This window comes from Molothrus aeneus, chromosome 3 (genome assembly GCF_037042795.1).
Source record: "Molothrus aeneus isolate 106 chromosome 3, BPBGC_Maene_1.0, whole genome shotgun sequence".
In the NCBI taxonomy this organism is placed as follows: domain Eukaryota; kingdom Metazoa; phylum Chordata; class Aves; order Passeriformes; family Icteridae; genus Molothrus; species Molothrus aeneus.
In genome coordinates this window covers 6,253,838-6,269,669 of record NC_089648.1, presented here as the reverse complement: position 1 = coordinate 6,269,669, position 15,832 = coordinate 6,253,838, and the positions used below count along the sequence as shown (strand labels likewise).

The following is a 15,832-nucleotide window of genomic DNA, read 5'->3' as shown; positions in this document are numbered from 1 at the left end:
AGTCGCACAATGGTCATGGCCTTTTTCACAGCATTTTCACCCATCATTGTTTGACCTCAGCTGGGTATCGCCACTGCCTTTCCCCAAAAGCAGCTGCCTGCTCCAGAGGAGCTTGCTAGTTCCAGGGTCTTGATTTACCCTGAGAAAACCCACTGCAGTCCCTCCCCAGCTGTCTGCTTTCATCCATTTGCTTTCTAGTCTGAGTCACCATTCCTGGCTATTTGTGGGTACTTTAATAGCATTGAGTGCTCCAGGTTTTCAGTTCCAGGAGACCAGAGGCACCTCCCTGCTGAGCCCAGGGCAGCCTGCTGAGGTGACTGCCTTCCAGGCACTTCCCAAGGGCTGGCAGTCCTGCTGCTCCCCCTTTCCCCCACCTTCCTGAAGGATGCCCATCACTTCCAGCCACCTCTGCTCTGCCCTGGGGCTGTGTCATGGTTTACAATCCGTGATTCTTTCTCAGAGCTGCTGGAGCTCAGGGCATGGTCCCTAGGTCAAAAATGGTCTTTAGCTGTCACAGCCACCACTTGCAGTTTCTGGCTGATGAGGTTCCTCTTTTCTGCTGTGTTTCCCCTGGAAGGATGTTCAGTGGGACTGAGGTGCATTTCTCTGCCTCTTTCCCTCCAGCCAGTTCCCTTCAAGTACTTCTTGCAGATCACTTGGGGGTTTTTTTGGCCTTCTGGCTTTTTTACAGATGAATTTATACATTTGTTCTCAGGCTGTTTCAACGTGCTTTATTTATTTGGGGGCTTGTCTGCACAGCCCACTCTTCATTTTTTTTTCCTGTCTTCATGTTATATTGACTTTGTGCCTACAGCACGACCTACTCACAGCTGTGCTCTTCCACACATGGTGGCTTTTCCCACTCTCTGAGGTCAAAATTATCCTGTGTTTTTCACTGCAAGTCCCAAAGCCTGGTTATCTTCCAGCTTAAACAGAGGCTGGTAGAGTTGTCATCACATTCAGCTGCCTTCCCAGCTCCTCTTATGCTGAGACCTTTCTGTGTGCCAGCCACCTGCTGAGGTTTGCTTCCTTGTGGATATGATCCTCGAGGACATCAGGGAAATGCTCTTCAGCAACCCATTTGAAATGTGCCTTCAGAAAAGCTTATTTTTACCTATTTTCTTTTATGTGTCACAGTTGAAGCTCTCAGCACGGTCCCCAGGCCACTGCCTGCCTTTCTCCATTACAGCCACTGCTTGCTGTTCCTTGCTGACAAACTTCCTCTGCTTCCCACAGCTCCTCTTTGAGGATGTTAACACGACTGATGGATTTCCCCATCTCTCTCCCAACAGCCTTTGAGTGCGTTGCTGTCACTGCAAAGGGGCTTTTCGGTGCCAATGATGGCACTTGTGAAAAATGCCAATCACTTGTTTTTAAAATTTTAAAAATTTAATAGTAATAAAAGGGTTATAAAAATAGTAATATAATTAGAGTAATAATAATTTGGACAATTTGAATTAATAGAGACAAAGAGTTACAGACAGTCCGGGTACCTTTTTCTGGGCAGCACGAGCCCGAAAAAGGACCCACGTTAACAGAGGATTAACCCTTAAAAGCAGCAGCCTGTTGCATATTCATACACCTCATACATGATGCATAAATTCCATTCAAATACAGGATTCTGTCTGGTCATCATCAACTTCTTCCTCTGAATCCTAACAGCGCCTTCGAGGCAGGAAGAAGTTGGTTTCTTCTGAAAAGAGGGCAATAAATTCTTTTTTTCTGAAAGATTTAGGTGTCCTGTGGCTGCTATCTTGCTGTTAGTCTTCTTTAAAAAAAGTATCCTACATAGCACAGTTTCTGTTTTAACATTTTTTTATAACGTAAAACTATATTTAACACACTAATTAAGAGAATACAGCATTACTTTCTAACACAACACATATAATATTCATTTTAATATTTGCAAAAAGCCAATCATAAAATACATGCATTTTTCACAGCACCAAAAGTGCAGATTTCATGGGCTAAGCTGAAGATGCTTCTCCACCCAGGTCTGGAGCTGGCAGCAGCCAGAGAGCAGCTGGGAACCCTGGTGTACCCCCTCTGGTTCCCTTCCATTTTATCCATCATACAGATGCATCCACACACCAACTCTGGCACGCCAGCTCCAGCATCGTGTTTTAGACAAGCACACAAGTATCTGTTCTTGCTCTGGATCCTGATTTTTATGTGCCTTGTTAAAGCAGCTCTTTACTGCTTCCCACGCAAATGTTGTCACCTCCCGTCCTAGTCTCCAGCGGAGACTCAGGGGTTTTATGATTCCAGCTCATGGATGAATCATCTTGTCTCTAGCCCCATTGCTTGGTAGGTTCCTCTAGCACCCCTCTCTCACCTCTGTCATGTGGATACCTCTGTGGTGTCCCCCTCCCTGGGTGACTGCATGGACAGAGGCCCTTTGCTCCTCCTGCATCCTGCAGGAGACTGCTGGGATAGTGAGAGGCAGTGCTTCTGTGTCCTGGAGGAAAGGAGATTTCTGCAGTGTCAGCTTGCCCTCTTGTGCCTCACATCGCTCTCCACTCGAGTTGCAAGGTCTCCTTTCATTTTTGGAGGCAAGTTGCTTTGGCTGCTTTGTTTCCCTGCTCTGCCAGCCCTTCTGGGATTGCTGTTTATTCCTGGCTTAGGAGAATGCTCCCACAGCCAAACTCCTTACCTTGCTGCACCTGTCTAACCCAGAGCTCTGCTCCCTTCACTCAGGACCTTCACCTGCCTGCATCAACCAGTCCACACCCACTGTGGGACACGTGAGCTAAGCCTGGATGCTGGCCCAGTGTCTCCATTTTCCAAGGACACCACAGGTTAGATTTATATGTTCCAGGTGGCAATGCCCCAGGGGATTACATCCAACAGGGACCCTACAGCTGTTCTGTCAGCATCTGGATGCAAGGAGGGCTGCACCTCCACTGGCACTCTGTCAATTGCACTATATGCCTGGTTTTGCCCATAGCCCATCTCCAGAGATCTTAGAGCTTGCCCGTCTTCCAAAATACATATATCTACAATGAGCATTTCAAAGCCAGAGAGGAAATACACTGAAAAATCTTCCCTGTGTAGCTAACACCTCAATCACTTAGAAGAAAGTGTGGAGTTAAATGCAAAAAGCTGCTCAGGCTGATAGAAGAGCAGTTGCAGAGAGGTGTGTCCACCATGTAATGGAAACCTTTTGCCTTCCCTGGCCTGCTTTGCTTCCCTAGCCCACCTGTACCAGAGCCGGGTGAGGCTGGGGCTCTCCAGGACCCTGCAGACCGGCACAGCTGGGTGTCAGGCCATGTTTCCTCTGCCTTCGCCCCCCAGCAAGGAGCGGGTCGCGGCCCCAGTCCCTCCCGGAGGGCTGACATCCTTGTCAGGCCAGGCTTCCCGCTGCTTCGCCTGGGGCCTCTGCCGGGCTGCGGCCCTGCGGGGTCCGGGTCTGCCCGGGGCTGGAGAGGGTGCCCATGCAGCCGGTGGTCCCGGGCGGCAGCGAGCCCGGCCAGCGTGCCCGGAGCCGGAGGAGCTGCGGGCGGCGCCGGGCCCGCGGGTGAGGCGGGGGCCGCCGCAGTCCCCGCCCGCCGCCCGCCGGGAGGGGCCGAGCGCCGCCGCCGCCGCCGCCGCAGAACCGCTGCCGCCGCCGCTGGGCCGCGCCGGGCGATGCCGCGCCGGGCCCGGGGCCGCCGCCGCCGCCCTGCGCCCCGGGGAGCCGCCCGAGGTAAGCGGGAGCCGGGGGGGCGGCAGGCCGGGCCCCGCGGCCGGCGGGCAGCGCCTGCCCCCGGCAGGCCCGGCCGCTGTGGGCGGGGGGCTCGGGGCAGGCGGGGCCGGCGCTCCCGAGGGACGGAGCTCGGCGGGGCTGCCCCGCTCTTGGGGGCCTGGGGCTGAGCCCCGTGCTGAGCCGGGGCCTGAGGTACCCCCAGCCCCCGCGGAGGCTCGGGCAGGCCAGGCGGGTGAGCCCCCCGCCGGCCGTGTGGCATGCTCCAGATGTGCCACATCCACGGGCTCCCCCATGCCCGCCGGCCTGTGCTGCCTCCCCCTGAGAGGCACCTGTGTCTGACAGGTTCAGGCTTCGCTGCCTCCCGCAACGTGCCAGGATGCTGCTGGGCCCAGGGATGCACGACTGCGCCGGACGCCTGCTCCCTCAGCCAAAAAGCAGGAGTTCAGGTAGCTTGTGCCCAGCGCCCTGTGCCATCAGTGTCAGCACCAGGAGCAGCCGTGTGCAGGGCTGACCGTGAACCGTGCGGCCCCCATCCTGCTCCCGAGCATTTGCTCCGTGCTCAGGTGCCACCTGCACGCTGCCCCCTGGATGAGCAGGATGGTGTCCCGGGCGTGCACAGCCCAGGCGTGGCAGAGGCGGGCTCCGCGTGGGCAGCGCTGTGCCACACAGTCATCAACCCAGCTTCATCCTCCTTTTCATCCGGGGGGCTGGCTCCCCTCCAGAGCAGCTGCCAAGTTCTTCTCTGCCTGGTGAGGCCCCAGCTCTGTCCTCCCTCCTTGCCTCTGAAGGCAGCTGCCTGCAGCTGTGCTCGGTCAGGGGGAGGGAGTCTGACAGCCCTGGTGCCGCACAAGGCAGGCAGGGTGCTTTTGGGGACAGCGCTTTGCTCTGCCCCAGCCCAGGAAAGCTGAGCATCCCACAGAAATTCAGGGCCTGCTGCAGAGCTCCTTGTGTCCTGGAGCTTTGGGATCGTGCTGCTGTTCCTTGCGTTCGGTTTGTGGTGTTGGGGCAGGGTGGGCATTGGCAAATAGCTCTAGGCAAAGCTCTTGGGGGGTGTGAACCTGAAAGAAATGGAATATCCAGCCAATTTTTTCCCTCCCACCCCACAAGACAGCCAGGCTAAAAAAATCCAGGCTTCATCTTGTGCTGTGCATAAAAATAAAGAGACTAAAAAAAGCAGTCCTGGATCATAGCATTTAAGGGCCTTCTTGGGTTAAACACATAAGTCTAGTCTTAGCTTGCCTTGTGGGGGGAAAATATAAGCAGTACCACTGGCTGGGGAATCCCATGGAAAATAAGGCATGTACCCTTCATGGTGGCAGAGCCTAGTCAGTGTGATGAGCTACCAGAAAAGGCAGTGGGATCCCAAGTGCTTGACATGTCCCAGGTGTCCAGCCTGCCCCACCATGTGCTTCCTAGGAGCTGGCTTTCAGCCAGCACATGTCACCAGGATGGCCTGGTTGGTCTCAGGAGCTCTTTGGCTAGAAATATGCAAGTTTGGAACAAGCCAGGCACATAGGATGGGAGAAATCTATGAATGGCTCCCTCCCTTCTTTCAGCCACCCACAGCTGTTGAGGAGAGGGTGGCAGAAGGGGGCCCAAGGGTGGGACTGGGAAATCTCAGCAACTTCCTGATGACCCTGCCTGTTCTTCTGTGCAGGATGGTTCCCCCACCACCTGTCAGCAAGCCCCACGTGTGCCTCTCCACAGTGCTCATCATGACCAGCCTCGTCCTCATGGATGCCTACCTGGTGGAGCAGAGCCAGGGCTCCAGGAAGCTGGGCATCTGTGTCATGGTGGCAGTGGGTGACATTTGCTTCCTGCTGGTCCTCCGCTATGTGGCTATCTGGGTTGGGGCAGAGGTAAAGACAGCTAAGCGAGGATATGCCATGATCCTCTGGTTCCTCTACGTCTTCGTTCTGGAGATCAAAGTCTACTTTGTATACCAGAATTACAAAGCTGACCGGAAAAGCTTGGATCTCATCGCCCGCAAAGCGCTGACCTTGCTGCTCTCCATCTGCATCCCAGCTCTCTATGTGCTCTTGGTGGCCACGGAGCACATGGAGTACGTCAGAACGTTCAAGAAGAAGGAGGATCTCCGCAACCGCCTTTTCTGGGTCATTGTGGACATGCTGGACGTGCTGGACATCCAGGCCAACCTGTGGGAGCCCCAGAAGAAAGGGCTGCCGCTCTGGGCTGAGGGCATCATGTTCTTCTACTGCTACATCCTGCTCCTGGTCCTGCCCTGCGTGTCCCTGTGCGAGATCAGCATGCAGGGCATCGGCATCGTGCCGCACCGCATGATGCTGTACCCCATGCTCAGCATGCTCACCGTCAACATCGCCACCATCTTCATCCGAGGCAGCAACATGGTCTTCTTCAGGGATGCCCGGGTCTCCAGCATCTTCATGGGCAAGAACATGCTGGCCATTGGGATGAAGGTCTGCATGTTCGTGCAGTACCAGCGGCACCAGCACCACGCGCCCCCGGGGCCGGACCCACAGCACAGCACCCCAGCCCAGCCACCCTCGGGGCCGCGCAAGGCCCGGGACCAGCCTGCCTGCCCCGAGGAGCTGGCCCAGGACAACACGTGACGAGCCAGCAGGAGCTACAGCCTGGCCATCCCCACGCCTGGCCGTACCCACAAACCCGGGGCAGGCTGCGGAGCTCCCTGCCTGGACAGAGGGCAACGACCCTGCTCCCTCCTCCCCTGGGTGAAACTGCTCAGGGCCCCGAGGGGCGCATGGCGAGGGCCCCTACAGCAGCCTCTGCAAGGCTGCAGAGCAGTTGGGAACCTCAGCACCCTCTGCAAGGCTGCAGAGCAGTTTGGAACCTCAGCACCCTCTGCAAGGCTGCAGAGCAGTTTGGAACCTGAGCAGCCCACCTGGTAAAACAGCGGAGCAGGCAATGAGGCCAGGGCCGCCTGCCATGAGGTGTGTCTGGGTGAGGCCAGGCAGCCCCACCCGGTGCCAGGCTCCCTGCCAGTGCTCCCTGTGCAGCACTGCTCTCTGGCCAGCCAGGCTGCTGCATGGGGACACAGCGGGTCACCCACTTTTCTGTTGTGGTTGGCCCTGGCTTCAGTGTGGTCCTTGGCAGCAGCCTGCTCCCCACTGTGTGAGCTGAGGTCCCCATGCAGGGGGAGCAAGGCCTGGGCCTCCCCCTGCTGTCACCCCTCTCAGCCAGCTGCAGGCTTGGGGGGACCCAAAAAGGGGTGACTGTCCGTTTTTTGTATCTCCCTCTTTGCAATAAAAGACCTGAGCCCTGCAGCCTTTTCCTGTGTGTGTCCCTGCCAGCAGGCAGATCTCCCCCACTCTTCTGGGGGCCTCGAGGGGCTGGGTGTCTGTTCAGCTGCAGAGCATGTGGAGAGGCTCACTCAGTGACCACCTAGGGCTGGGCACAGCATCCCAGGCCACTGGCTCTGGAGCCATTCCTCCTGGCCCACAGGTCATGTGAGTGTCTGGTGGGCTCTGAGGGTGTCACTGACAGGGTGTGTGGCAGTGTTGTCAGCCATCAGTGCAGTCACATCAACTGGGACCAGTCATGCCCAGGGACACCCACAGCAAGTGCTCTCACTCCAGCTGCAGGGACACCAGTGCGTATCTGCCCAAATTGCCTTGAACAAAGGAAAACAAGCCAACTGCTTGAGGCTGGGAGGCTACTGGAAAGAGCAACTCCCCAGCTGCTGGGCATGTTGGAAGCATCTGCTTCCCTTGGAGCTGGTGCTGTGATGCTGCCTCCTGCCCAATACCCTGAGTGGCACCTCAGGCCTGGCTGAGCTGGAAATGCCCCAGGGCATTCCCACTGGATAACTTCCCCTGCTGAGGCTGCTGGGCCAGGAGCTGGCAGGCACACGGGCCACAGGCTCACTGCTCACCACCACCGTGCTGAGCAGAAGCAGGTGACATCCCAGCGAGGATGTCCTCCTTGCAGGCAGGCACAGGCTACAGCAGGAAGACCTTAAGTTCCAGAGGGGCAGGAGGGGAAAGCAGGACCACTTTGGGGGTGCATCTGCTGCACCAGACCTACAAGCAGCAGGGGATGGGGACACAGGGAGTCAGGAATGCCGAGGAGTGACCCCTCAGCGAGGCCCTGGCAGCAGGTCTCTAGCCAAGCTGGCACATCCCATGTCTACTGCCTTCCCCCAGTTCCACCAAGTCCTCTCACCAGAGCAGAACTTGCATCACCCACAGGAACTACAGTAGAGGTAAGTGGTTCAGCAACATCCTCAGGCTGGCTGACCTGCTCCTTGCTCCATGTTTTGCTCCCAGCAAGGCTGTCCCCAGGCCCCAAACACCTGTGGCCACCCACAGAGCACAGCTGTGCCCAGGCAGTCTCCCAGCACACTGACCTGTCACACTGGGGTTACCTGAGCCATCCCCTTGTCAGCACAGCCATGGCAGACAGGGGAAAAAAGGAACAAGGAGAAGCAAGAGGGCTGGTGGGATATTGGAGAGAGGCACTGACTCCCCTAAGGTCAAACACTTTTGACTGCAACAAACTGACAGTGGGAATAAAGGAAAACAGGTACTTTACTCCATACAGATCAGTTTCCTAGAAGCACCAATAACCCTGTGGAGATGACCCTGAGAAACCAAGCTGCTCTGAAGGAGAGATCCCAAGCAGCAATAGCTGAGCAGTCACAGCATGCCCTGTGCGTGAGGAAGGCCAGGCACACCTAGATCTGCATCACCAGGAGCAGCCCACAGGAGCGATCCTCTCACCTTTACTCATCTCTTGTGAGATTGCTTCCAGCACTGATCCATGCTGGGCCACCAAAAGATAGCTGTTGGTTGTCTGGGCTGACTCCAGTTGAGTTTGTGAAAGGTGTCAGAGGCTGGAGCACTGCTAGGGAAGGCTGACGAAACAGGATTCATTCACCCTTAGGAAGAAAAGACTTTGGAGAGACCTTACAGCACCTCTTTCCCACCCAGCCCTCAGACCTGTGACAAAGCTGCTGAGAAGACAGACCCAGGCACTTCGCTGACAATAAGATAATGATTGTGGACTAACACCAGGCAGGTTTCCTGGATGAGGGAACAAAAAGTTCCATCTTGAGAACCTGAAGCAGTAGAGCAGAGGCCAAGAGAGGTGAAGGCATCTGTCCTTGGACATTACCAGATCCCACCAAAGCAGCTCTGAGCAACCTGGTCAGGGTTGCTGCTCTGAGTAGGGATTGTCCCACATCCTTTTCTGCCTCCGTGGAAGTCTGAGAGAACCTGGAGTAGAGCCAGGAGTGTAGGGCAGGACTCACGCTTTCCTTGCTGGAGTTAGAAATGAGCAGGTCCAAGGGCAAAGCCAGCTGTCATCACCATCAGCATCTGCATGACACACTTGTCACCACCCAGGCATGATCTACACCACAAGCAAAGCAGATACTTCAGCTACAAAAAAGAAAGTAGCTCCTTCAGTTCAGCCCCTGCTCTGCTGCCTTACAGCATCACTGTACAGTGGAAGGCAGATCCTGGGAAGAGGGATAACCATCCTCCAGGCCTGGCCAAGGCAGAATGAGCCAGTGCCAGACAACAGCACGACTGTCCAACAGTCACAAGTTCTTCTGTGAGGGCAGATGGCGCTTGTCTTTGATGGCATTCCTCTTCCTCTTCTTGTTCAGGAAGCTCTCCAGCTTTCCACTCCTCTTCAGCTCTGCATACTTCTCAGCTAGCTCCAATTTCCGCTTCTCAGCTGCAGAGCAGAGGGAAGTCGAGTTTTAAACCAAAGCCCCAAAACATCTCTCCCTCCCTGGTCCAGGCTTAGCTTCTCCCTTGAGCAGCAGCACTAGAACAATTCCCCCACAGCTGTGTGGAATAGTATGGACACCTTGCTCCCAGTGCTTGAATTCCTGCCAGCAGTTCTCCCTCTAGATCCCCCTGCAGCATGCTCACTCCGAGTACTTACATTTCTTTAGGAAGAAAGGTTTCTTTCCCTGCTTGGCCAATTCCCTCTGTTGTCTTTTCAAAGACAGCTCCCTCTCTCTCAACTTCTGCTGTTTTTTCTGTGCCTGTTCCTGCTGTGTCTGTGCAAAAAGGATGGCCTGTGTCAGCACTGAGGCAGACCTCAGGTGACACATCCTCTCTCCCAGTGCCCCCCAGAGAGGAGATGCTCACTGAACTCACCATACGGTTCAGGAGCTGCTGGAGTTTCTCCTTCTGTTCCACGTTCCGGCATTTCTTCAGCTGCTTCTGAACCATCTGAAGAAGAAGAGAGGAGAAAGCTGCATCACTGCCTGCCTGTCACCTCCCCTGTGAAAAGCTTTTGAAGAAGTAGCCCCTGCCAAGCAAGGTTCTTCCAGGCAAGGACAGGCACAGAGCATCACCTCCTTCTCCTGCTTCTTGATGCTGTCCAGGAAGCTGTATGTCTTCATAAATATTTCAGGCTTATACTCTCCAGACAGGTCATCAAATCGAGGGTCTCTCTGGACCTGTCAGCAGGGAAGGCAAGAGCTGTAGCCAGTGTTACCCTGTTAACAGCCTGCTTACTCTCCCTTCATGTATCAGCCAGTTTTCCCCCCAGCAATGTTATGCTCCCACCACTGAAATATCTGCAGTTGGCATAGATTGAGTACGATGGTCAAGGTGGCATCCCCAAGGTCACGCCTGCATCAAGTTTATCATGCAACAGACATCTCCATGTGCCAGTCTGCCACCCAGGAATATCCAAGAATAACAGCAGGAGTGCTGCTGTCAAACACCTGCAACTCCCAGACCAAGAGCTGGATGAATATGTGTTGTCAAGGTGATGGATTTGGGAACTCATACCTATCTAGATTTTCACAGATTAACTGGGTCAGGTCATGCAAAAAGGGAGGGACAAAAAGAGGTCTCTAACTGTGGGAATTACCATATTCCAATGATCCAGCAATATCAATAAGTCAAAAGTTAGATTCAGATTGGAAAGTAGATGGACATCTGAACTTGTGGGATTAGAACTGAACAATAACCATGGTTTGCAGTGGAACTGTCATTAGTGGCTGTCATTGCACCTTCTAGAAACATATGGGTCACAAACTCTCAAGTTAACCTGCAGCTGCTCCAACCCACCCATTGTTCTCCCCAGGGAAACACTGTCACTGTCTGCACTCCCCAGTGGTCCAGCCCTGTCCTCCAGGAGTACCCTGTGCCATCTGCAGCAGCCCCATTCCCAAGTGTGTGCCCTGGGCTGAGAAGGGGCAGCACCCACCTTCTTCCTAACAGGGACCACTTGTCGCAGGAAAGGTACAGGCTTCTTGGCTGACATCTCCAATGGCCTGAAAACAAGAAAAATGGATTTAAGAGGAGCAAATGTCAGAATGAGGCCCAAGCTAATATGCTGGAAGGTCATCCAGACCCTCAGAAGAACATTACTGCACAAGAGATTCTCCCAGCTCAATCCTTACCATGATATAGAAAGCAAAGAGGGGGCTCAGTCAAAAGCCACAGAAGGCTACAACAACCAAGTATATCAATATGTGGTTAAAACAACCCTACAAAGAACCTGGAACAGCTCCTCTGTATCAAGTGAAAACCCACCACCTGCATCAATAATGTGTTGTACTGATTATTCCTCTCATGAAGTCACAGAATGGCTGGGGGTGGAAGGAACCTTTCCTAAAGCAGAGTCACCTAGAGCAGATTGCACACGATTGCATCCAGGTGGGTTTTAAATACCTCCAGACAAGGAGACTCCACAACCTCACTGACCACTTGTTCGAGTGCTCAGTCACCCTCAGAGTGAGGAAGTTTTTCCTCATATTCAGGTGAAACTCCCTGTGTTTCAGTACTGTCCCTTGCCTGTCACTGGATGCCACTGAAAAGAGCCTGGCCCCATCCTCTTGACACCTGCCCTTTACATATTTCCAGTGATAAGGTCCCCTCTCAGTCATCTCTTCTCCAGGCTAAACAGTCCCAGCTACTTCAACCTGTTGTCACAGGAGAGATGCTCCAGTTCCCTAATTGTTTTTTTGTTTTTTTTTTTTTTGCCCTCTAGTGGATTCATCCTCTCCAGGAACTCCACATCTCTCTTGTGCTGAGGATCCCAGAACTGGGCACAGCACTCCAAACTGGCCTCCCCAGGGCTGAGCAGAGGGGCAGGATCACCTCCTTACCTGCTGGCACTGCAGTTCCTAATGCAGCCCAGGGTCCTGTTGGCCTTCTTGTCCCCCAGGGCATTGCTGGTCCAAGGACAGCTTGTTGTCCACCAGGACCCCCAGGTCCTTCTCTGCAGAGCTGCTGCCCTGTAGGTCACCCCAGCCTGTGCTGGTGCCTGGGCTTGTTCCCCCCCAGGTGCAGGAGCCTGCCCTTGCCATTGCTGAATTCCAGGAGGTTCTTTGTGCCCAGCCTGTCCAGGTCTCATGGAATGGCAGCACAGCCCTCTGTGGATCAGCTACTCCTCCCAACTTTATGCTGACACAAACTTGCTGAGGGACAGCTGCTGAGAGCACCCACAGCCAGCCACAAGTGATGCTGGGGAGGAGCACAACCCCACAGGCACAAGTTTTCCAAATCCCTCTCAGGGCAGTGCTCAGTGTATTCTCACATCCTCTGAGGCTCCAACCCTGCACAATGCTCTGGAGTCACTGCTGAAACCAGCTCAGTGCCAGGGGATTTCCCTGAAGCCCTTTCTTTAAGAAGCTCACTTCCATAACAAAAACATTAGAGAAGAAGCATGTGGGATTTACAGCAATACATTACTTAAAGGATTAGAGGAATTAAACAAAAGCAGAATTATGCAAACTGTGTGGCAGAAACAGAGACACTGAGAGAAGATGTTGCACTACACAAAATCCCCCGGAGTCTTGGGTAAAATGTAAAGCAGAAAGTTATCCTAACCAACTCTTTATGGCAGGAGAAATGTATTTTGTGTTCTCTGCTTTGTGCAGGAGAAATGTATTTTGTGTTCTCTGCTTCTGCATTGAGCAGAGATTCAGAAATAAGATGGGGAGTGCCAGTGTAAGAGAGGAAACCCATTCAAATCACCTGGGTGCCACTCTGAGGACTGAAAACTACCTAATTACTGCAAATAAGGGGTAAGGGTATTGCTGTTACCAGTGGGGACCTGTGGAGAACTGTAAAAAGGTATGATAGCTTTTGTTGTGATGAATACAGGGAAAAGTATGTGATGGCAAGCACTGTAGAGAGGGAATAAAGGAAAATGAACACGGACAAGCCACAGATGAGACAGCAACAGAAGGATGAATGGAATTCCAGACCAATTGTCTGTGACTGTAACTCCAGCCAGTGAGAACCAGGCAGAAGATACTGATAAGCTGGAAGGGGTTTAGGAACCAGCAGGGCAACTATTTCAGGTCACGGTGGACACTGTCATAGAGCTTGAGAAGCACACCATGCCAAGGGTTACAAGTGCCTTAATTTAGAGGGTATAAAGGCATTGAGTGCCAATTTAACTGTCAAGTGACAGGTGGCTGCTGGGGATTTGAAGAGAACAGGATATTAAGAGCTCTGAAAACAGCCCCAGACCATTCCCAAATGAAACTACAGTGACAGGCATTATTGTCCAGTACATTAAAGGAGATCTATGCCAGCTCCAAGGCAACATCACTGCCGTGAGGAGCTCCCAGTGTAATTTCTGGAATGCAGAGAGCACACATACACATTTTTCTGATCACAAAAGAGCCTCTTTACCCCTTTTTGCCTTGTTGCTGCTTCAGCGTAGCTTTGGCAGGCTTTGCAGTTTTCTTCCCACCAGGCACCTTCCTGCTCACTCTCGTCCTTGCATCACTCTGCACCCGCAGGAGCTCCTCAAAAGACAGGTCAGACTGATCTGGAAGAGAGCACAGGGCACACCTGAACTGAACAGCTTCTCAAGGCACTTCTTACCCCCAAACTCCCCCAAGAGGGATGCCTCAGAGCTTGGGACAGTGACACAAGCATAGTGCTGCCATCCCTGTACAACTGCACAGCAGGAAGAAACCACTGCATCTCTCAGCCTCTGATTCCTCTCCCGTTGATCACTTCAGTCTCTATCACTAGAACAGAGCAGCCTCCCCCTCTCCCCAGAGTGTCTTTGCTTCTCTCTCCACTCAACAGCACACACAAGACCAGTACAAAGTTTTTACCTGGTACAAAGAGCAGCACGAGCTCTACACTGGGCACTGCGAATTCTGAGGGGTCACCTCTCAGTCCTCACTTTCCCACTTTAATGTTTCTTTAATATCCCTTAATGTCAGTAACCTTTAATGCTTCTTATAACCAGAATGCAAAAATATTATCATCTCTATTATCATACTATTCTTTATTCTAGATTTGTACTTCTAGGTGTTCAGAACCAACAACTGAAAGCATTTCTTCAGTCAGCACTTGGATATACCCATTCCACTCGGGGTTTGCACTGTGTCCCTTCTGGAAGGGAAAGCCTTGTAGCCCACTCGCTCCCAAACCCTTCCCACACAAACACAAAACCCTGTCCCATGAGCGAGGTTTGTGTGTGCTCTGCCAAATTCAGGAAGCAACATGAGGTCAGTCACACTGGCTCAGAGCATGGACTCATCCCAAGCACTCTCATCCTGGCAATAACCAAGACCTTCAGAAACAACTCTCATCATCCAGAAAGCATCAAGGGCACAGCCAAGAGCTGCCTCAGTAAATGTTTTCATTTTGCTTGTTCTGAATGCTCAGGAACTCTGCTCTGATGATGCTCATTAGTGCTCTGAGGTGGGATACAGGAACAGGGACTATCCAGTCTGCTGCACAAGGGACAAAGGAAATGTGAATACAGCATGATTTCATTGCACTGCTTCCCCTAAACACCGCCCCCAGTCCAAATTCTGAACAAGGACAGCCAAAAGGACAAATAAAGCATTAAAAGAAAGGAACTATGATGTGGAAGATACTCTCAGCACTTGATGAAGACAAGGCACCATCACTTGCACTCCAATATTCCATTTGGCTGAAATTCCAAAACAATACTGTTTACGTAGCAAAGACTTCAATGAAAATTAGATAAAGACACCATATAAAATGATGCCAAAAGGAGATTTGGTATAAATCAGACAAAGCAAAGGCATGCAGAGTTTCCATGATAAAGTATTTCATCACTGGTACAGGAGACCAAACCTGACTACCTAAAACCTGATAGGGAAAATGATTTCCACGTGGTACTATCAGTCCACAAAATACATCCTACTGCCTATTTCTAGAAGAGTGAACTAACCACTCACAGTGATAAAAACATCACTATAAAAAAAAGAAGCCTGTTCTGGAGCAGAAGTGAATGGCCCCAGCAGGCATTCACTGCTGGGCAGCAGATTTGGCAACTGTGTGTGTGAAAAGGTTCTAGTTTAAAAGGCAGGGTTAGCTTATTTTCCTTGTTCCTTGCATTCTTGCTTGAGGACCTAATTTCCCAATTTTTTCATACCTTTTTTCCCCTTAGTATATAACTTACCTGTTCTCTGCTGTCTCTGTTGTCCATTTAATTTTCCCTCCTGCCACTTTTTCCCTTCATCCATTATTTTGTGGATTGTTTCCTTCTTTTTGCACCTCTTGATAAGCTACTGTTACCTGCAGATAACAGTGGCATTTCCTGCTCTCAAGCACAGCCTCCTCATGTTTCCTCTCTTCCCACAGACTCCTGTGGCACATGGACACCTTGTGCCTTCCTCAGCTGAACCTGCAGGGAGCTATACCACCTGCAGAGCACACAGATGGCTTAAAGAAACGCCTGATATCTGCCCAGTCGTTCCCTGCTGAGACAAAATCAGTGCTGGACTCCAATAGAACTCCTCTTGCTCCAGAAACAAGATCACAGAGTGCCCTGACAGATGGCAAAAGCAAAACTACTGCTCCCATTCCCATCCAGCTGTGGGAAGGAAAGAGTGCCTGCCAGTGATCCTCTCTCTGAGCTTTGCTCACCATTTCCTCACCAGAGGAAAACAAAATGCCTACAACAGATGGCGAGGCACCTTGCCCACCTCTGAATCCCACTGCCAAGATGTCACCTCCAGAGATGTGCCTTCCCCACAGACACACCCTGGAGACCCTTCCACAAGGAACCAGTGACTCCTCACACCCGTGACACACTATGTTGTGCCTGCAGCTAACACCAGCGCCCACTCCCTCAGGATTCCCTTCAAGGGCTTTTGTAGTATTTTTTGTAAGGTTTTCATTCTCTCTCGGATCGTTCTGAGACGAGGAAAACAAACTGTGTTGGCTGCAGTGG

General features: G+C 52.6%; 2 protein-coding genes across 3 annotated transcripts; one reads left to right on the top strand and one right to left on the bottom strand.

The window, feature by feature from the left end:
* Positions 1–3,625: 3,625 nt before the first annotated feature.
* On the top strand, positions 3,626–6,948 carry LOC136555167 (transmembrane protein 121-like). Of its 2 annotated transcripts, none has more exons than XM_066547762.1 (2): positions 3,626–3,685; positions 5,343–6,948. In XM_066547762.1, exon 2 carries the CDS (start codon positions 5,344–5,346, stop codon positions 6,274–6,276), a length of 933 nt encoding a protein of 310 aa, XP_066403859.1. In that variant the 5' UTR covers positions 3,626–3,685; position 5,343; the 3' UTR covers positions 6,277–6,948. The 2 variants fall into 2 exon arrangements, with proteins under 2 accessions (XP_066403859.1, XP_066403860.1); XM_066547763.1 differs by lacking the exon at positions 3,626–3,685 and adding an exon at positions 4,034–4,131.
* A 1,245-nt stretch (positions 6,949–8,193) lies between these two features.
* Positions 8,194–15,530, bottom strand: RRP36 (ribosomal RNA processing 36). Its single transcript, XM_066546154.1, has 7 exons — positions 15,059–15,530; positions 13,300–13,438; positions 10,859–10,925; positions 9,996–10,100; positions 9,796–9,870; positions 9,578–9,695; positions 8,194–9,364 (listed from the first exon to the last, which is right to left on the bottom strand). Exons 1-7 carry the CDS (start codon positions 15,120–15,122, stop codon positions 9,225–9,227), a joined length of 708 nt encoding a protein of 235 aa, XP_066402251.1. The 5' UTR covers positions 15,123–15,530; the 3' UTR covers positions 8,194–9,224.
* Between the last annotated feature and the right edge of the window lie 302 nt (positions 15,531–15,832).